The 22815-nt window shown below is 39.8% G+C and overlaps 1 protein-coding gene and 2 long non-coding RNA genes across 8 annotated transcripts in view; 1 reads left to right on the top strand and 2 right to left on the bottom strand.

Annotated features, from left to right (window-relative positions):
* Positions 1-22815, top strand: part of LOC6586690 (leucine-rich repeat flightless-interacting protein 2) — an 89048-nt gene that overhangs the window by 65884 nt on the left and 349 nt on the right. For 3 of the 6 annotated variants that reach the window (XM_044009323.1, XM_044009325.1, XM_044009324.1), the window contains exon 8: positions 2549-3035. The exons of 2 other annotated variants lie outside the window; for them this stretch is intronic. In XM_044009323.1, the coding sequence (XP_043865258.1) occupies positions 2549-2657 (109 nt within the window). In that variant the 3' untranslated portion in view covers positions 2658-3035. Of the gene's footprint in view, positions 1-2548; positions 3036-22815 lie in introns of those variants that run through there. One more of the 6 variants, XM_032733370.2, reaches the window with a different exon arrangement.
* On the bottom strand, positions 13661-14333 carry LOC122757381. The gene is made up of 2 exons (XR_006357406.1): positions 14151-14333; positions 13661-14052 (listed from the first exon to the last, which is right to left on the bottom strand). It is a non-coding gene; the product is annotated as an uncharacterized LOC122757381 (long non-coding RNA).
* Positions 20187-20924, bottom strand: LOC122757380. The gene is made up of 2 exons (XR_006357405.1): positions 20884-20924; positions 20187-20719 (listed from the first exon to the last, which is right to left on the bottom strand). It is a non-coding gene; the product is annotated as an uncharacterized LOC122757380 (long non-coding RNA).

The raw sequence follows: 22815 nt of genomic DNA, 5'->3' as shown, positions 1-22815 counted from the left end.
AAACAACGTCCATTGGACCAATGCAAACTAAACGATTCAAGCTATAGTCAATGGTGCAATCATATCGAAACGCTTCTCGATTCAAATCAATCCTTGAACCATTTCTTATTGCCATTTCACGGGCTGCCTCTCTTTGAGAAGCACGAATTAAGGCCCTTCTTTGCTGAGTACTAACGCGGAGCCTTTTTTGGGCGATTTCTTGCTCTTCGTCAGATAATTGACTCGCGATATTCCGTTGCCTAATTGCATTATGGGTCCGCCGGGAAAGATTAGATCTTCTAGGACGCAGCATTTTTATTAATAGTAATACTGCCCTCGCACAAAACCATATAAAACAATCGAGAAATATAAATATAAATAATTTACACAAATTTATGTTTGAGACAAACAAATACCTGAACATTCGAGATATTTAGCTTTTGTACGCACGCGCACAATTATTATTTATAAAGTTTAAAAGTCCAAAAATATAAAAAGCCAAAAATAAACTTTTTAATAATTAACTTCTTTTTTTTTTAATTTCGAATTTTGAATTTTTTTATTTATTTTTGATTAGTCAGGTTTTAATCTTTTGATTTTTTTTTTTTTTTTTGCAGATTTTTGATTTGAAATATTTATAAAGTTTAAAAGTCCAAAAATATAAAAAGCCAAAAATACACTTTTTAATAATTAACTTATTTTTTTTTTAATTTCGAATTTTGAATTTTTTATTTATTTTTTGAACAGTCAGGTTTTAATCTTTTGATTTTTTTGAATTTTTGCAGACTTTTGATTTGAAATATTTTTCTTTTTGATTTGGAAAAAAAATTTTTTTTTTTTGTTTATTTTTTTTTTTGTTGAATAGTCTTTTTTTTTTTTTTTTTTTGAATAGTCTTTTTTTTTTTTTTTTTTTGAATAGTCAGGTCTGCTCGAGGCTGTGCCGTAGACTGACTGACTACATTTGTTTATTTACTTCTATACAGGACCGAAACTGTCACTGTTGTCAAGGCTACTGAGTATAAATGGAAATTTGAATCTTTAGGGAAAAACCGCGTTTTTCAAGTATTCGTCAAATTTTTTCAGTATTTTAAAGATCTACTGATCCGCCTCGTGGCGGAGACAAATCCAACAAATCAAAAACCATGAAAATTGGTCCAGCAGATCTCGAGTTTTAAGTGCTAATACACTTTTACACAACTCCCTTTTATATATATAGATGTTGGTTTTCCAACAATCTTCTCAGTTTGCCATTTACAATTTTTTCTAATTAGAATTAAAGTAAACTGATTAATAATAAATTTTCGATGCTGTCAGCAAGGATGGGTGGGGGAAAACCATTCCTTATCTAAAGATGATTTTGCTGTAGCGTGCATGCAGTACAGAATAATTTTCTCTTTAATGCGAGCGATGTATGGTTTGTTTTCGAAAATTGTCCTAAATGTTTCGAAATGCAGCTTTATCAAATTATAAAAATGGTCAGAAGGGGCCTTCAATTTAAGATATCTATTTATATAATGAACATTTTTATTGAATATCAAATACTCAGAACACTGCATTTCATCCGATGATTTTAAAAGATTTGAACAAATTTCGCAATCCGTTTTTTGTAGTAATTTGTAGACAAGATATCCAGCAAAATAACGTAATGCATTTTCGTTAAAAACATTTTCAGTATATGCAATGGTTGCATCTAATGACAATTCAACCAATTCAATATTTGGATCTAGAGGGTCTTGCTCTACAGATGAATTCGTAACACACTGCTCATGAAATACTGATAGGTTAGATCCGCTATCCTTTATTATATTAGCTAACATGAGATCTTCATCTGGAATACAATTTCCAGATATAGAAGCAGATGTCAAAATTTTCATTGAAAGCATTTTAGATATAATAGAATAAAATTCAAAAACTGTTGGATTAGTATTAGTTGCTCCTCGACTTCTAATTAAATAAAATAAATTTTCTAAAGGGTCTTGGTTTAGTTTGGATGTGGCAACACAGAAAGTATTACTGCTGTCATTCCAAATATTTTCCGCTAAAGCAATTATAAATGAGATTGTAATAATCATCCTATCAATACAATATACTTTTTGTGGATACTTCAGGTCATGAAAATAATCTCTCATTTCCTGAAGATACTCATGGACATTATTGTTTTTCTAAGTGCGCATCTATAAGGATTACTATCAAATAGTACTGTTTAAACAATCGAAAAGGTTATTAATTTTCTCAATAAAGATAGCTGTTGCAAGAGCACTATCTTTACAATCAGTAAACCCGCCTGAATCTACAACTGTGTGTATCGTAGTAGCTACATTGTGGCTAAAAACTTAGGTGACAAATTTTTCTTTCATTTTCTCAAAACAATTTGGAGTGACATGTTTTGGAGTCAATTTTGGACATAAGCGCGTCAAATTTTTAGTTTCAATTTCATATAATTTTCTTATTATACTCCATGAAACTGTGTCCTGAGGTGTGGAAATATTATGTTTTAAGAGAATATATCTTAGCGATTTAACAAGATTTGGTACATCGAATATCGCAAATATTTCTTTATCATTAACAGAAAAACTAGGATTGTTGATGCTTATGCCCATACTATCAAAAACGGCCGTATTATTGGATCCCTGATCGCAAACAATGGCTTTAAAATTAAGCCACAATGCTTGCGATAGTCCAATATTCTCCTCCACTTTATTTTTAAAGTCAGTATGTTTTATGCCACGAGCAGTGTTGCCGGCGCCTCTACACAAAAAAAGGACGGTTGAGCCCAGAAAAAAAGACAAAAAACCGACAAAATTTTTTAAAAAGAACAAAAAAAAACAGGACAAACAATTTAAAAAAAAAAAACAAAAGAAGTTCAATAAATTTTTATATATTTTCATTTAAATTATATAAAACTGAGTCAAAAGTTTCGTTATCAACATCCGTCTCATAAATATTTGTTCCGATCATACGCAAATATTTATCGGGAAGTTGATAATTTTGGCAACATGTGCCACGTCGACGTAATCCGAACCTGAATACAAAAAGAAATTGTAATTTTATTATAATATATATGTACAAAAATATTTTTTAACAAATAAAAACTTACCTGTCAAAATCGAATTTAATCAATGTGAAGCCTGTTTCTTAGCGTTGTTTTGACCAAATTAACTTGGCTAAACACCCGCTCGACTTCGGCGTTCGACCATGGCAACGAGAGTAAATTTATTGCAAATAAAGACAAACTTTCAAATTGTTTGTTGCCCGCAGAATCCATATGCTTATTGACCTCAGTCGAAAACGATACGGTATCCTCTTGATTTTTCCATTGGACAAGGTGAACTGTATTATATTGATATACAATTTTCTCAATTTCTTCGGCATCGACTGCAAATAACTCCAATATTTGAATTATTGGGTCTTTATTTGCTCGCAATATATTTTGAACAGAAAATGCATCTATTCGTTGATGGCTATAATAAATTATGGCGACACCTGAATAACAAATATAATAATTAAAATTGTTTAAGTACTAAAGATGGTTTCTTACCTAGCATCTTATTAATGCAAACATCAGTTGACTCGTCTATTAATAAACTATATTTGCTTTCCCCTATATCATTTTTTAGCTCCTCCTCGAAGTGCGGGGCCAAAACATTTTTAATTATCCCTGTGCACTTGGTTCTGTGCAATTTTATATCTTTTGCTTCAAATTGCAACCCACACAACTCGCTCAAATGGCCAACAGTGTTGATTGCGCAATGTTGTGCACAAAAAAGTGCAAGTGCCGCTTCCTGTCTGCAAGTTACGTTGCTTGCCAGAGGTTTGAACTGAATATTTGCAATATGCCTTGTAGGGGTCCTTGGGATCCCGACACATCCAATTCTTTAATTCCGATTCGTTCATCCACGTATCGCGGAACTTTTGTTTATAAATTTCTTTTGGCATGATCAAGCTTCAAAAATTATAACGCAAATAAGCAATATCCGATAGGTCTGATATCGATTACACGTTTTTAAACAGGGTTGCATCGCATTGAAAAGTGATGGGTGAAGCCAAAAAATCAATTTTCAAGCGATGCCATGTAGTTCAAAATAACAAATTGTATATGCGACTCAGAAATATTTAAAAAGGATAAAAAAAAGGCTAAAATTAAAAAAAAAGGCATTTCTTCAGGACAGGGGACGTTTCAAAAATTTTCCGGCAATCACTGTTTCAAAAAGGATAGATCTGTCCGCAAAAAGGACAAAACGGCAACCCTGGCCACGAGCTGAAACCGTATAGCTTAAAACATAATTCCAGTTCTCAAAGAGACCCCTAACAAGAAAACCACAGACTTGCTGTCCTAAAAACTTAGTCCCTGCATCCCTGTATATCGTCAAGAAATTAATTATACTGACAGGCTAATACGGCATATTTTCCATTGGCGCTCATTTTTTCAACAATACCCTGCAGATTTTCTAATAATTCTGGATTAAATCCAGGAACTAAATTTTTTTAAATCGCCCATCGATTATTCTTACATGGGAGTCTTAAATTAAGAACATCCCTAAGATAATCATATGTCCTAGCTGAATAAAAATTAATATTTTTGGAAATTGCCCTATCAGCACTATTATTGTTGGAGTGTGTGGCGTCGCCAATAAGTACAAAGACCGGCTTGTAATTTCCTCGTCTTTATTTCTTAGATTAAAGCTGTGTTGCTCGTATAGCATTAGTTTTGCAACGTCCCTTGTTGCGGCAGGATTGCCCGGAGTGCTGAGCCTCTGAAAGGCCCAGAAAACGCTGGCAGTTTCGGAGACCGTGAGCTCCTGGGCACACGCGGCACTGGAAGGAATTGGTACCGCGTGGCTTGCTGCTTTCTAATGACGGCATCTTTATCTGGAACAAAGAATGAGTTGGAGGTTGAATTGCTTGCTCATTAGAACATAATATGGAGGTTAGTTCGACAGCACAAGGAGGACGAGGATCGGGTTGGAATAATGGGCATGAATGAAGAATATCATTCAGGCTCTCATTGAAACCGAGCCTCACTTTTGTAGTGGTGTTGTCGGAACTCGGGATGGAAGAGTTACAGGAGATGACAAGGTTGTCGGAATCTCAAGTTTCGTCTCACCCGGAACGGAGACTTGAGTTGTTAAGGAGGAGACCATTTCCGGTGAAGTTCGTGAAAGTGGGCCAGTCAGTACCCAACCGTAAACACTCTCTAGACCTAGAAGAGATCCACAGATATTTGGATGGTAACCTCCCTGAATAATAGTCGGAAGGATATCCGCACCTATAAGAACATCAATTTCTGAACTCTTGTAGAGCTCGGGATCAGCTAGCTGAATATTCGGAAGCTGGTTCAATAAGAGTTGCGGAATTGGAGATGAAGGGAGTTTACCGGCAAGTTTTGAAAGGACGAGAGCAGAAGCTTCGACTCGTAGTCTCGGCTTCGATGGAGAACCAATTTCAAAGCTGCATAGCTTTTGTGCATGAGCTGTAACTGCTTGATTCAAGCTGGAAACTTGAGTCTGCACGGATTTGAAGGGCAACTCGATTTTGCGGAATAGTCGCTCAGAAATGAAAGTTGCTTCGGATCCTGAGTCGACTAAAGCACGGACGGGATAGATTGCTCCGTAATGGTATATGTTGATCACCGCCGTGCCGAGGAGAACACCTCGCGTGTTGGCAGCCAGATACGTTTGGACATTGGGCATAACTTGCGTACGAATTGGGGCTATAGCTGTTGCGGATGCAGCAGCAGTCCGAGGAGTATTGTCCCTATGGAGTAGGGTGTTATGTCGACCATTACACTTTAAATAGTTGTGCGTGCTGGTACACTCTCGTAACTGGTGACCCTTAGCGAAGCAGTTCAGGCAAAGATTCTTTGCTTTGATGTATGCCTCTCGTTCATGGATAGAGAGCTGGAAAAACCGAGGGCAAAATCGGATTGGATGGTTCTGTTTTGAACACTGATCGCACAGATTCACTTGCGTTTTGAAGGAGTTGCCTAGCTTGGGAGGGGCAGAGTTCGCGCATCTCGGAACTAAGATTGGAACTGTTGGTGCAGAGCGATCACCTTCCATAGCCTCGAGAGCAAGAGCACGCACGCTATAAAAGTGACTAACGTCCTGCCAGGCTGGAATTTCTGTTTTTTGTGTCAGTGAATGCTCACACGAACACAAGGATACAGTCCCAATTCTCCGTAGAGATTTGAGCATGCTCGATTGCTCGATTGATTCCTTGGTGACTTTGGAGAGGTTGAGCAGGATTTTAAGCTGGCTGTTGACTAAAAGCCGCTTATTCTCAAACCGAACACACAAGGAGCCCCAAGCCGATGCAAAGCCGTCGTTTGTGAGAGGATACTTTGCGATTAAGGCATTTGCATCGCCTGCTGTCTTTGAATTGAGGTGGAATAATTTTTCACCGGAGTCAAGCGCGGATTCTGAATATAAATCGCAGTAAAAAGGTGGCGGAATGTTGGCCAGCGCAAGTAGTCGCCGCGGAACACTTCCGTATCAACGGGTGGAAGGCGACAGCCTCCAAACCCAAACGAGGTGAAAGTAGCGGACATAGGAGCGGGCGCTGTACTCGATGCGGAAAGTGCGTCGATTTGCGCCCCCAGGTGCGTCGTACACCGCTCATACACAGTGTAGCAGTTGTCGAATTTGGCCTCCATGGCTTCAACTTCGCCACTGCTCGCCCCTTGGTTCAACGCTCTGGCACAGACCTTATATTGCTGCTCAGCATCATCCCACGAGGCCCTGACCCGATCTCGGCGGATCTCGAAGGCCCGGAGCAGAGCCGCCTGGGTGGCGTTAGAATCTCCGGGACCGTCAATACGGGCTTCAAATTTAATAAGCCTATCCGCGATGAAATCGGACAGTGACATTTTTGATAGCGGACTTGCGGACTTGGGATTGGATCGAGTGACGACTGGACTACGCTTGACAGTGCTGGTTGTCTGCGGTTTCCCGGACGGAACGGGTGATGCAGAGGCGCTGCGTTTAATCAAACGCGAAGTTGGTACGCTAAGTTGCGCTCGACCCGAACGACAGACATGAAAGCTGACTAGAAGTTAGCAGGCGGAACTAGAAGTTACAGAGGCAGAAAGTCACACAAAGAACAGAGTAATGCAGTTGACAAGAACAAGGAAATTGAAAAAGAAATTGAAAAAGGAATTGTCTTGTTAAGCAAATAAACAAAAAATGGAGAAAATTTAATAAATTTAATTAGGGTAAATTAAACAATTAAATTAAATTATTAAGCTCGGAAGATTTCCTTTTAACAATAAACCAAAAAAACAAGACTAAAAACCTGTTTTCTATTTATTTAAACTACGATTAATTCTGATCGTACAAAACTATCGTCACGAAATTGTGGCGGCCGCTGATAATTATCGAAAAAGTTATTGATACTAGTTACGATCTCAGCTGCTTGGACACAAAGCAAAACAACTAATTTTGCAAAATATGTTTATTATTTAGTAAATGTGCCGTGCATATGTATGTGGAACTTTTTATACTCTGAACCCATTTTCAATGGGAAATCAGGGTATAATGGTTTTGTTGAAATGTATGTAACAGGCAGAAGGAGGCGTGGCAGACCCCACAAAGTATATATATTCTTGATCAGGGTGACGAGCTGAGTTGATTTGGCCCTGTCCGTCTGTCCGTATGTATGAACGCGTCGATTTCAGAAGATATAAGAGCTAGAGACTTCAAATTTTTTTTTTAAATGTTCGTAATTACAGCGCGGATATCGAGTTTATCATTAAAAATCGATAACTCATCCCGATCTTTTTTATTATCGATTTTATCGAATTTTATCGACCTTATCGAAAACCAGCTATAAAATTATATCTTCTACATCTTTATTGCTAGAGTTTTCAAATTTTTAATGTATGCTTATATGCAATTTATACAATTTCGGTTTTTGTTGAAATTTACCCTCCACCCCTATATTCACCCCCTCACCCTCACATTTGTAAAAGGCGTATTTCAAATACTAGAGACTTGTGCTTTGGCAATACATGCATATCTATGTTATAATCATAACATAGATATAAAAAAAGTTATTAAACAATTGAGTTGTCATAGTAAGCGCACACTGCCGTGTTTATGCGTGGGTGCTTGTGTGTGTATGTGTTTGTGTCAATTATTGAAATAGCTATTGCTCCAAGGGTTCAGGGGATCTCGTAGTCGAGCAGTCTCGACTATAGCTTTCTTACTTGTTATTGTTTAATTTATGTGCTAATTGTTTTGCTGCGCTCTTTAGAAGTACGCGAGTGAAAATCAAATAAATCAAAAGCTGCTCATATGTGCATGCGTTTGTTCGTACAAACAGAAGATAGCGGACACACAATTAGCAAATAAATCAATAAAACAAGTAGAAGTAAATATGCTTGGTTATCTTAAATTGCAAAATAAAACTATTAAAAACAGAAAAGGATACTGTTTTTTTATTTAGTATTTCGAGTGAGGAGCAGGTATGTATGTACGTATGTACGTACATATGTATGTATGTCACTCTGCAGCCGGCGACTAGTATATGAGTGTGTGCGGATGTGCTAAACAGCAGAATATTGCAAATAAATGTATTAAACAAATTCGTTTTAATAAATATTGATGGGAATATACATATAGTTATGGAGAGATATACATATGTATATGAATGATATGGCGATATGTAGGACGGAGCGTCGGACTAAATAGGATTAGTACATATGCTTATGTATGGATTGTAACACAGCTTCAGACATATCTATATATGCATATAGGCATGTAGTCAATATAATGTAAATTAGTACATATATAAATATATATACAAGCGGCGGACAAGAAGTGCCAGTGTATGTATGTATATATATGTGTATGTATGTACTACTTTACGCACTTATGTATCTCGACGGCCGATGGAATGCTGATGTGTATGTGGAGGTGGATGATATCCGGCTCAAAGGACCAAATGTTGGAGTGGTGGCGTCGCCGATAAGTACAAAGACCGGCTTGTAATTTCGTCGTCTTTATTTCTTAGATTAAAGCTGTGTTGCTCGTATAGCATTAGTAAAGATATCATATATAAAACACAAGTGTCAATACCAGGAGAGGCAAGTGATCAGTGGAAGGGAGACGAAGTACACAGCGGGGCGCTAAGTACAGCGAACCAGTAGGAGAACAGAGTGCTGTTAATGACATAACGTGTGTTGCGGGAGGAGCAATTCTTGTTAAAGGGATCTGGAATTAACAATTATAAACATGATTATTTTTTAAAAGCATTGTACAAAGCACTTTTGACTGTTAAGAAACATACGGTAAATTGTTTATTGTCGTGAAGACATTAACATGCTTTTTATACTCATTCACGAAAGTGAATTCGTATATTGGTTTTGTGCAATGTCCGTCTTGCTGTCCGTCCGTCTGTCCGTATGAACGCAATCTATTTCGGCGCTATTGAAGCTAGAAGTTTGAAATTTGGAGCACATACTCGTAAAATTTGCCCGATCCGCCCACTAGGGGCGTGGCAAATCGGAAAATCATATATGTTATGATTCTATAAAGTCTTCTGCTATATTTTGGACACTATTGATGCCAGAGACCTCAAATATTGTATATATATTTAGGCTGATCACCCAAGACCAAAAAGTTTTGTCGGATATATGTCCGCCCACAGGGGGCGCGGCAAACCGCAAAAGTTTATATCTCCTAAAGTATAATAGCTAGAAGCTTTAAATTTAGATAGTTCAGTTACCAGTAACCTCCTCTATCGATAACCCAAAAATGATTTTTACGCCCCTTTAGGGGCGTGGCATATTGAAAAATCCCCTGCAATTTTCACATTTTTGTGCGTAAGCATTCAAACTTTGCAATTAGGGTACCGCTATCTCGTTCTAAGAACTGACCAAAAATGAGGTGTCTACGCCCAGTAGGGGCGTGGCAAATCGAAAAAAAAAACTATTTTCTACAGTATTAGAGGGAAACTTAACTACTAAATTGTTGATGGGATGTGAATGAGTGTTCCGCTGTCGGAAACGCACGACTGCAACGTTCTTACTTGTTTATCTTTATAATTCTATAAGAAAATTTTCTATATCTAGAACAATTTTTTAAAGCTAAATATCTTTTCTTTAAGTTAAGCAATTCTTTCTGTGCTTTTTATGGTCTACTCCCATCTCATAATATTTTTCCTATAAAATACCTCATTTTGCTCTCTTTTTAAACAATTTGAACAAAAAGAAGTCCTACCAGCGCGTTAAGCGTTGCAACGCTTAAATCTTGACACAATTGATATACACAATTTTTATATTGTTATCAAAGTTCAAAAGATTTTCACAAATCTACTTCCTCGTCACTTTCAATCTGAGCGATTTTATTTTGCTGTCCAGTGGCAAATGAGTTAACGAAATCATCTAAATTATTATTATTATTCTTTTCCATATCTAAATTATTCTTTTTGTATCTATAAGGAGTAATATCCTCTTCCTGAAAGTCTAATGAATAAATATCATCATTGAAGTCACTAACTGAACGAATACACTTGACTATGATGGTGTTTAGTCTCGTATTGATCTTTATTCTTCTGAGCCACTAACTGAACGAATACACTTGACTATGATGGTGTTTAGTCTCGTATTGATCTTTATTCTTCTGAGCCTGGGTTTATATACCCAGACTCATGCATAATTTCAACCCTTAAATCTAGTGCGTCTATTGCTGAGTGTGTAAGGCTCAGTATTGGTCTATGACATATTCTTATCTTATCGCTGAGTTTGTAAGGCTCCACGTGGGTCTATTAGCTATTCTTATCCTATCGCTGAGGTTGTAAGGCTCAGTGTTTGTCTCTTACATATCTGACTCTGGGGTTGCAAGGGTTGGTGTCCATTTGTCTATTTATACAGTCCGTACATGTGACCCTTATCTTTTCCCAGCGCACTACCTGCTAGTCGTAGAGTGCGTCGGAGGCATGTATACGATCTTCGTATATTCATATGTTCATGCGTGAACACTAACACTGTTTGAAAGGAAATTTGGGTCGCACAAATGTATAGTTGGCACTGCATTAAGTCTTAAATGACGTTTACCACCGTTCGAAATGCTTGCGACATATTTTTTCGGTCGAAATTATTCGGTAAATTGCATGCTTCGATCCACTTATTTGCATAAACTTCATTTGACGGAAACGAGAATAATCTAACCGGGAAGTTAATTGAACTTTTTCTATAACTCGCACCACACGTTTCAATTATACATTTCGCGCCATTTCCTCGTGAATATATTTTACTTATATTTTTCACACCAACAGTTGATTTCTTAACACTTGTTTGAGCCATAGTAAAAAAAACAAGTAAGACTGCTCGACTACGAGATCCCCTGAACCCTTGGGGCAATAGCTATTTCAATAATTTTTCGCGTCTTTCAGCTTACACAAGAAATACGCACACACACACACGCACACACAGGCATACATACGCACACACGCATACACACACACATACACACACACACACGCATACACACACAAACGCATACACACACACACACACACATACACACAAGCACCCACGCATAAACACGCATGGGCTGCAGTGTGCGCTTACTATGAGAACTTAATTGTTAAATAACTTTATTTGTGGACGTACGATCTTCATGAAACTTTCAGATTATGATAACAAAATGGATATGCATGTATTTGCCAAAGCACAAGTCTCTAGTATTTGAAATACGCTTTTTACAAAAGTGATGGTGAGGGGGTGAATTTAAGGGTGGGGGGTAAATTTTAACAAAAACCGAAATTGTATAAATTGCATATAAGCATACATTAAAAATTTGGAGACTAGCAATAAAGGTGTAGAAGATATAATTTTATAACTGGTTTTCGATAAGGTTTTTTTTATCGATAAAAAAGATCGGGATGAGTTATCGACTTTTAATGATAAACTCGATATCCGCGCTGTAATTACGGACATTTTAAAAAAAAATTTGAAGTCTCTAGCTCTTATATCTTCGGAAATCGACGCGTTCAAACATACGGACAGACGGACAGACGGACGGACGGACAGACGGACAGGGCCAAATCAACTCAGCTCGTCGCCCTGACCAAGAATATATATACTTTGTGGGGTCTGCCACGCCTCCTTCTGCCTGTTACATACATTTCAACAAAACCATTATACCCTGATTTCCCATTGAAAATGGGTTCAGGGTATAAAAACGCATGTATATAAATTAACAATGGAGTAGTGATGTGATAATAAAAGGTCGTTAACACTCTCTCTGCAGATTTAAGCCAAAATCGATCGCACAATTAAGAGCCCGTGGCAGGCACAAGCCAATATTCACGTATTATGCACATACATGCACACTTACAAGAATCCACAGGCAGCAAGAGCTTTGCATACAGGCACATACATACATATATGCTCATACATGTGCATGGGACTTTAACGGACGATTAACGAAATGATAGAATCGATAGAATAGAGGCATGCTCGTTGACAAATTATATTCATTATGCGTCTCAACGCTTTCATACTTTTCCCACAAATAATCATGAAATCGCTAACATTTTGCATGAGCATGGCAAATCCTTTCTAATGTTCGATTTGCCGCAGGTAGCAAGAATAGAGCTAGCGAGGGACTTACAATGTATGCGTATATGGTGGTCGCCTAAGCATTTTTAATGTGAGCATGCCTGTCACCAAATTATATTTTTTATGCGTCTCAACGCTTTCATACCCTTCCTAGAAATAATAATGAAAATGCTAATATTTTGCATGCACTTAGCAAACGCTTTTAAGATTTCGGTATACCCTCACTTAAAAGGAAAGAGCTTGAATTATTGCGAACGATTTTTAATTTTTGTGCGCTGCTGCTATTTTAGAGACTATAGAGGGAGAGCATAAAGAGAGGGAGAGAGTGAGTAAAGGAAAAAGAGCGCATAACCGTACTTCATTTGGGAACGTGTGCATTTCTTGGCAGCGGTCGCAGCGCACTGATTTTGTCGTGCCTTATTTTCACTGCTTGAGCCTCAAAAGGCCAAGCCGAGCAAATACGAAGTTTTCTGGTCTCTTCAGCGCATTTTTTCGCCATTGAAAAAATTTGTTCTACATGTCTGGTCTATGTGTTCTATGGTTAGTGTCCGTATGTATGAGCTCGAGACTTGAGATTTATTTTATGTATGTCACGCGAATATCGAGTTTTTCACCCAAAATCGATAACGACTCCCGATATGTTGTTATCGATTAAAAAGTTTATCGAAAACTAGGTATTTAATTATACCTCTTGCACCTTTAGTCTCCAATCTTATATGTATTTTATGTAACTTCGATTTTTGCTGTAATTTAACCCCCATCCCTGTATCCACCCCACATATTTGTAAGAGGTGTATTTCAAATACTAGAGACTTGTACTTTGGCATATGCACGTATTTCAATGTTATGATTAAGTAGCTCCGAAAGCATCCATATACTGACGCGATGGTGACGCTGCCGAGTCCAGCTCCTGTCAACCAGAGAGCTACTAAGATTTCTTCGTCCGTAACTAAAACAATTCTGACATTTTTATAAAATTTGAGGTCTTCCGTTAATAGATTTACACTGGAAAGGTTTTTCGACATGATTCACACTAATTTTAGAATTAGCCCGTTCCCTATATCCTCTTTGATTTTCGTAGGAAAGGACCTATTCCTAAAGAATTAAACGAGTCTTTGGTTACATCATCTTCGTATGTTTGACAATAATATTCAGCTAAGGACCGATAATCATTAACAGAGTAGTTGGCATTGATGGATATTGTTATCGAGGTTGGAGCTGTTGCCTAAGGGCCTATTGAAGCCCTCCGTGGGGGCCCGCTTGAGATTTTGGTTGGCTGTTTGCAATGTTGTTATTACTGTTTTGAGATCTTTTGGTCTCAGAATAATTTCCCTGATTGGTATTACCGTCATTATTCTGGTAACGTGGGTGACGTTGAGCAAATGAATTTTGATTTCCTTCATCGTTCGTTTTCGCGAAACTTGCAGCGAATTGTGAATATTCATTGCAGAGCTCAGCTTTTTGAGCTAGCGCTAAAGCTGTGCGTAGATCTTCCGGTTGAGCATGAACTACTAGAGATTAAAGAGACTTTTTTAAACCAGCAACGAAGGAGTGGAGAGCATCTTTTCTAAATTGTTAATTTAAAGTAACTGCTGCCGCAGCGTCGTACCAAATTTTCGCAAAATAGCGCGTACAGGTGTCTTATCTGCCTACGTAAAGTTGAACCAAGCTATAAAAACTTTGAAATTTAAAAAAGTATTAAAATAAGTGTTGCGCCAGAGGCACCTCTGATCTTGTTCTAATAATAACAAGTAAGAAGGCTCCAGACGAGACTGCTCGACTGGGAGATACTACTAACCACAGAACACATAGACCGGACAAGTAGTGTTAAGCGTTTTGCACACTTTTTGTCGAGCATTAGTTCCCAGACCACTTCGTATTTGTTCGGCTCCTCACTTTTAGGTTCAGGCAACGAAAATATGAGAACACAAAATCATTTTGCTTCATGCGCTCGGCCTAGATGGTCGACTGTTGAACAAAAGATCTCTCTACGCTGTATGTTTCCCTCGCAGCAAGAACCCATGTTATCCTTTCTGAGTGAAGAGTATTCCGAACTCTCCAAGCCGTTTGCCATGCTCGTGCAGAATGTTTGCGTTTTCGTTATTATTTGTGGGAAGGGTATGAAAGCGTTGGTGCGCATAATGAAAATGTTTTCGCGACGAGCCTACACACACACTTACAGTATGCTACATGTACTATGAGCATTTGCATGCTTGTGTGCCAAGTTCTTGCTGCCTATAGCAATTTTAAATCCCAGCATTTGCATTTAGTTGATCTTGTCAAGTGCTCACATACATACATATGTATGTATGTATATACATTTGATTGTGTGTACGCATGGGATGCGGTGCTCACAATTATGGGATATCACTTGTAGAAGCATTTGTATACCTATCTGCCTTTACATGTGCGTGTGTGTATGTGTTTGTATGTATGCATGGTACACGCGCTTATATTTAAGTAGCTGACTAACTAAAGTAATAAGTGCACTGCCCATTACTTTTATAGGTATTTCTTAACTGCATGATTTTTATGACATCTAACAGATGCACCCTTTAAAATGGGTCCATTTAGCCAGTACATGTATGTATGTACTTAAATATGCTTCTTATTAAAAAGGTAAATTTCACCTGTATATGTGCAGGTGCAAGGGATCGAAAATCGCATTCCAATTTGCCCATTGGAATTAATCAGGTACTACTTTTTAACAAATCTGATAGGCAAATCCACAACCATTGAAATAAAATCAGCTACTTAAATATAAGCGCGCCTCGTCAATTACGGCCGTGAAGCATTGCTTCGCAAGCACTTTACACTCCCTTAGCCTGGGACAGCTCGTCTTCGCTCGATTCTGCGAAGCTCCATCATAATTGTGGTCGCGAAGGTGCTTATAAGTTTCCAAGCTGACTCCGATTCCAGCATAACGTCGACCATGTTGTCCGCTCTAAGGCAGCGGCCCACTGCTTCGTCCAGACAACGCCTCTCCTCTAGGAAGCGTCTACATTCGAATAGACGTGGTTGGCGTCCTCCACCAGACCTCGTCCGCACAGAGCATTCATCAGTATCTTCGTGGCCAAAGCGCTTTAAGTAGCTCCGAAAACACCCATGTCCCGAAAGAATCTGTGAAAGATAAAAATTAGCCTCGCCGTGTTTGCGGTTTACCTATGGCTCAAGCTTCGGGATGAGAGTATGTGTCCACCGCTCTTTAGTTGAGCTGCTCTACCTTCCTTGCCATCGTGCAATGCTGTTCGCTCTGATATCGTTGCGTCGTAGAGGCTCGTGTGCATTCCGTTCCACGGCTTCGGCGACTAAGTCCTCCAAAGGCACCATGCTGGCTATGACGAGCGCCGCGGCGTCAGAGACTGTTCTGAACGCGCAGCATACTCTGATTGCGCATAGTCTGTAGGTGGCGCAAATGCCCTGGCTGTAGCTCGGCGTTGCCATCGCAGCATAGAGGATGACAGATCTAATGACGCTCATTAGAAGGAGACGTCCTTGCTGTTTTGGTCCCCGCGTGTTAAGCATAATTCTTAAGAGAGCTCTACAAGAATCAGCTGCCTTTTTATGCACATATTCTAAGTGCTCGTGGAAAGTTAATCTTGTGTCTATCATGACGCCAAGATACTTTATCGCCCTTTCTGACGCAATGGTGACGCTGCCGATCTTTATATTAGCAGTTTCCACTCTTTTGCGACTGCTGACTAAGACGACTTCGGTTTTGTGAGCCGCTAGCTCGAGCCCAGCTCTTGTCAGCCAGCTTCGTATACGATGTACATATCCTCAGTATCTTTATGCTCCTTGCCTATGGCGACGACAGCTACATCATCAGCAAAGCCAATGGTGTGCGCACCTGCGTACATAATATTCCATAGGAGAGGCCCCAGCACTGAGCCTTGGGTACTCCAGCTGACACTGTATGAGTTTGGGGACCCTCACTCGTGCTGTATACCAGTGTTCTTCCTCTGAAGTAGCTCTTTATTATCTCTTTTAGATATTTAGGGATATTATATTGTGATAGCGCATCCAGTATTATATCCCAACTAGCTGTGTTAAAGGCATTCTGTACAACCGGGGTCGCGATGATGCATGGCGGAAGTTGCCAGGCCAACAACTTTTTTTAGCGCATCAGTTGTTGACCGGGCCTTTCAGAAACCAAATTGATTAGGTAAAATGCCGCCGGCGCTAGGAATGGAAGTCTCCAGTCTAGAGCAAATAAGTGTCTCAAACAACTTTCCCATGGTGTCGTATAAACCAATCTGTCTCTATTGGTTTATACGACGATGGCTCTTTCGGTGGCTTGCCAGCCTTGGGTAGCAATACCAGGTTCTGGGCCTTCCATTTTGCAGGGAACGTCTCCTGAAAATTCGTTGTATAATTCGGCAAACGTACTAGGGTGCAAGGTGAGGGCTAGCTTTAACGCACGATTTGGGATCCCGTCCGGCCTGGAGCTGTGTTAGATTTAGGACCTCTAAGAGCTACTAAGCTTTCTTCGTCTGTAACTAAAACAATTTGAGTGCTCGTTGAGTCCTGATCAGCATAATCAAACTCAGGGGCAGGAATGGAGCTTAATCTTTCTGGGAAGAGCGTTTCTACAATCGATTTAAGCTCCAAGCGATTCGTAGGCTTATCCTGTTTACCTGCGTATAGTTTTTGAACTACTATCTTGTATGCTCTGCCCCAAAGGTCAACTCTAAGAGGCATTCTCTTTTACTTATCCGAATGGCCTTCTTCAACTGTCTTCTATCTGCCTGGTAAGCCAATTGTTTCTCAAAAAACGTAGACCTACCGCGAGCCCGTTGATAGCTTCTTATTGCCTGGATGCATTTGCGTCGAATGTCACCTATTTGTGCATTCCACCAATACGTAGGCTCATGTTGTCGCGTCAACTGCTTGCGACGTAGCATTCCTCCTATTGCAGGCACTCTTAATTTGGGCTACCATTTGGCATGCTCTGACCTCAGCATTACCAATTGTGCACAGAGACTGAATTGCCGCTGAAAAGTCTGCGGGATCAAAAGTATTCAGCTGATACGATTCTCTCCGCAAGCTTGACGCCCTGGCAGGTGTCTCACCTATTGTGAACAGAAGTGCCGTATGATCACTGCCCGTATAGCTATCGCTATGGTTCTATGTTGCTTCCCGAAAGAGGATGAAGTGACAAAAGATCCGTATCCAGCCCGACTGTAGGTGAATTCGTGACCAGTGTTGAGCAGTGCAACATCCACTGTCGCGAAGATCTTTAGTCGGATACGTCCTCTGGCATTTGTTGTGTGGCTGCCCCATTCTAACGCCCATGAGTTAAAATCTCCTGCTATAATGGCCTTCCGACCCCTAGCATCCTCGGCAAGCTCGTCAATCACCGCTGTGAGTTCACTGAGCAGCCAGGTAGTAGCTGTAGAGCCATATGTTACCGATCGGCCACGTACGAACCCATTAAATGGCTTAAAATTCGAAAGTTGAGTTGCTACATACCCACAACACAGCTTTGCCATTAGCGTCTGTTGACCATGTCCTATGGCAGCTGGTCCTACAGTGATGAGGCTTACTGAGAAAAGCTACGTCTATACATTTTTCCCTTATGGTCTGCTCTAGAAGATATTGGGCAGCAACACAATGATTTAAGTTAAGCTGGAGAAACCTTAACATTTAATTTTACGTGCAGCTTCACGGTAGGATGGGCACTTGAAGCTGCCTGCTGAGTGGTCCGTCTGATTTTCGCCTTTACGGACGCAAAGGCTATATTTTGGTGCCTTGTTGCAAGCTTTTGCACTGTGACCCATCTCTCCACACTTGAAACAGGCACCCTTTAAGTTATATTCGCTGCCGCAGTTGGCTGCAATATGTCCATAATCGAGGCACTTGAAACATAGTTTAGGCTGGTCCACGCCTCGGATACGGCTACTACCCATCCTATTCTGATTTTGGACAGCTCGAGCCGATTCCCAATTGGAAGAGCAACCGTAGATCTTTGCTGTCCACCAAAAGCTGGTCGAAACGATTTGATAGCCTCAATGGGGAGTGAGCTATCCTTCAACTCCACCCTAATTGCCTCCGAGGTCCTCTTTGCTCGTTAACTCATCTAGATCACGAATCTCAATTTGAGCCGATTCGGTAAATGTTTTAGCTACCGCTCGGTCACCAAAGGCCTTTCCTACAGCTTCGTGCAGAGCCTCAGCACTATGCTCCGGCTTCCTACTCAGTTGCAACAAAAGGTCCCCCTTAGCTGTCTTCCTAATGCCTTGAACGTCACCGCTCAGATGCTTTAAATTTGGGTCGCTCTTGACTACACGTAACATGTCCGCATAGCTGCAATCACCCACGCCTTAAATCGCGATTGCATCACTTCTGGGTCGTTTTTGCATAGGCTTGCGTCCATTAACAAGTGTCCAGCTGTTCGGGTTTGTATGTCGATCTGCCTGGATTGGATTTCAGCTGTAGCCCGCAGAGCCATTGGCTCATTTGGGTTCGCTGCACTTTTATTGGGCCTCGGTTTTTTTGAGGGAGTTTTCCTCTGTTCGGAGACAATTTCCCTCGACCGCTTGGGCGTATTGCTACCTCTCTCAACTACTTTCTTGAGCGGCGTGGTCTGTACCTCGCAGTTTTTAACCGGTCGGTTGCAGAGCTTTCCGGCCGTCTTGTGGAGATTGACCAGCCTTGCCAGTTCCTCTCTCATTAGGGCATTAATATGCCGCTGACCCCTAAATAAGGCAAACAAACCCTCTAGAGTAACTCCTATTTGAGCTAAAGCATCGTTTAGTGACTTGGGTGCCTGGCACTCAGCCACTAGAGACTGATTAAAAGTCGACGGCTGCGGCAACGCCCTCTGTTGTTGCTGCGGTGATCGGTGCAACGATCAACGACGCGCGAAAGCGTGCAGCTCTTCCTCCTTCATGGCATCCACTTTTGCTCCGACTGAAGCCTGTAGTGAGCAATGGCAGTAGCTAAAACTCAGCTTAACTACAGCGAGAGGCCGAAAGTATGCACTACTTTTAATAACTGCGACTTCACTCCAGAACTTAGCAACTCACCAAAATTAATGAGCAGCTGATTGTCCGCTGCAATTTCCAGTACTACTAACAGCTGTTAGAGTGAATGCACCTGTGTGACAAATCTTTTCGCGCCTAAAAAAGAAAAGGAAAGAGGAAAGCCCTGACGCCAAAACAGTGACGCTATTGCCCCCCTCTCTTGCACCACTGAATTCTACCACTGGGGTACTCCGTGAACCGCCGCGCAGTGAATCTCTGTTAATTTCCGAGGTCGCTGGGTACGTTGCGCCCACAGCATACACGGCGGATATATTTACGCATGGAAAATCTGGAATAAATGTATAATCCAGAGTTTTAATGTTATAAGTGTATATAGCATCCTGTCCTAATTTGCACAAATATAATATACTAGCAGTCCCAGCAAGCGTTGCATTGCCCTACCCTTATTTCTAGGTAAAAAATGATTAAAAGGTATGTTGTTCAGGTTGGGATACACTCTAATTAATTTATTAATCAGATTTTCATTCAAGCACCTTGTGGTAAACGACATTCTTCGTTTTTTGGTCAGGTGCAAGAACATCTATTTGATCTGGCCGAATTCTGTCTACTAACCAAATTAAAATGTGAGCATGCGGTAGGCCTCGTTTTTGCCATTCGACTGAATACATCCAGCATCGAGTAATCCCAAAGACGTGTTGCTTAACAATGTAATTTATTAGTGACCGAATTTTTTGCCTGAAAACCCGTGCGGTGATGTCGTGTCGATCACTTGATGTTTGTCCGGGAAGCAGCAATTGAATAATTTCGATCCATTTCGGGTTACATGTAAATGTAATGAATAGATCTGGCCGACCATAATGACGAACATATGTCATTGCATCTTGCGCATATTCATGCATATGACGCGGGCTACCTGTGTATGTCGCTGGTAAAATAGTCAATCGACCAACATTTTCAGAATCTCCGTCTGTAATTATTGCATCGCGTAAATGAATATACTCTTCCGAACGCAATTTAGCTTGATTCAAACGGATGAAAGTCAGGCGCTCCGTTTCGATTTTCACGTACATGTCAACGCAGTATTGTTGAAACAGTCGACGAAATCGCAACAAATAATTGTCAGAATTTTCACGAATCATCAAACGATATGCGTAATAATTCATAGAACTAACCTTCTTGCCAGTTTCCTCACCTGAAACAAATGCAGTAAAAATTGTATTTTAGAGCCCCTAATAGGTTTACGACTCTTACAGCTACTCTCTACTAAATTAAGAGTGATAACTTTTTTTGTGTACCAAAAGCAAACAGAATAAAATGTATATATAAAGTTAAAATGAAAACAATGATTGATCTTACCATTCAATGGATTTATCATTTTGATATTAAAGTGATATCCATCGTCTCCCTTGCCAAAACATCAGCGGGTATTGTAAAGCGTCATATGAACGGTGCGTTTCAGATATTCTTTGTAGTTGCGCAGCACTGCGTCGTGTAAGCACAATATCGCGTGCTTCCAAGCTTTCACCAACAATCAGGATTGCCACTTCATCGATTGTTGGAGCATTAAATGTGCGTTCATGTGTTCCAGCTGGTCTTTTATCTGCTCTGATTACTATTTTATAGTCATCTCTTGGCATGCGCTCTAAAGCGGTCTTGAACAACTTGACCAATGCATGATGTTCATGAAGCATTTGCTGCAAATCTTGGAGAATTGCTCTTTTCATCGCAGTGTTGATTTCTTGGCGCCGATCAAGTTGCTCTTCCATATTGCCCATGAAGTATATTTGCAAGAATTTGTGCTGTTCATCTTCAATAGGTTGCAATGATCCAATGCGATGGCAAATCTGGCCTTGAATCTTTACATTCAAAGCCATAGTTATAGTTAGATTTACAAACACTTTTTACAGAAATCTAACCAACTACATTATCCCAAATAAGAAAATAAAATTTTTAACGTAAATTACCTTAAATGTCGGATTATATCCGTGTTCTTCAATAATTTCCGCCCCAAATGAAGTCATTTGGAAACAGGCATTGTATTTTTGAGTGCTCGCTAGAAAATGTCGTGATTCTAGTGTTTCGCCATAAAGCAGGGAACGCAATGGCTCTGGTGGCGAGACCACTAATGGCAATGTCACTTTACCACTAAGGCAGCACAAACCGGGCGTTTCACCAGCAAACTTCAATGCGCCACAATGCTGGCAAACGACGTCCATTGGACCAATGCAAACTAAACGATTCAAGCTGTAGTCAATGGTACAATCATATCGAAACGCTGCTCGATTCAAATCAATCCTTGAACCATTTCTTATTGCCGTTTCACGGGCTGCCTCTCTTTGAGAAGCACGAATTAAGGCCCTTCTTTGCTGGGTACTAACGCGGCGCCTTTCTCGTTCTTCGTCAGATAATTGACTCGCGGTATTCCGTAGCCTAATTGCATTATGGGTCCGCTGGGAAAGATTAGATCTTCTAGGACGCGGCATTTTCATTAATAGTAATACTGAATATGCACAATCGCACAAAACCACATAAAATATCGAGAAATCGAGAAATATAAATAAAAATTATTTACAAAAATAATGTCGAGAAATACAAATATAAATTATTTACAAAAATAATGTCTGAGAAAAACAAATTCAACAATACCTACCTGAACTTTCGAGATATTTTGCTTTTGTCCGTATGCGTATTGTTTTTCAAAATTTTTTTTTTTAACAAATGTGCTTTTTTATGAATAGTCAGGTTCGCCTGAGGCTGTGCCGTAGACTGACTGACTACATTTGCTTATTTACTTCTACACTATTGTCAAAACTGTCACTGTTACCAAGCCTACTGGGTATAAAAAAAAATTTGAACATTTGGGGAAAAAACCGCGTTTTTCAAGTATTCGGCAAATTTTTTCAGTATTTTTAAGACCCTATACTAAACTCGTTGCGGAGACAAATCCAACAAATCAAAAACCATGAAAATTGGTTCAGCCCAAATCAAGTTATAAGCAGTCTTCACTTTTACACAACTTTCTTTTATATATATAGATTCATATATATATATATATATATATTCAATTTGGGGCTGTGGCAAATTAGAAGCGAATGGGGTGTGAATGAGTATTCTGCAGTTGGTAACGCCCGGCTGCAATATTGTTTTTCAAACTGTCGAGAAAGTGTTTGCGGAAATGATTCCAATCAACGATTATTTGGTGTAGGTGTATTTAAGGTGTAGGATGTTTAAATACGAAACTTTGTAAAATTCAGTTAAGTTTAACACGAAATGTATACTAATTTATGA

This window comes from Drosophila mojavensis, unplaced genomic scaffold (assembly GCF_018153725.1).
Source record: "Drosophila mojavensis isolate 15081-1352.22 unplaced genomic scaffold, ASM1815372v1 contig_72, whole genome shotgun sequence".
In the NCBI taxonomy this organism is placed as follows: Eukaryota; Metazoa; Arthropoda; class Insecta; order Diptera; family Drosophilidae; genus Drosophila; species Drosophila mojavensis.
The sequence above is the reverse complement of the archived record's forward strand: the minus strand, read 5'-3'. Positions and strand labels throughout refer to the sequence as shown.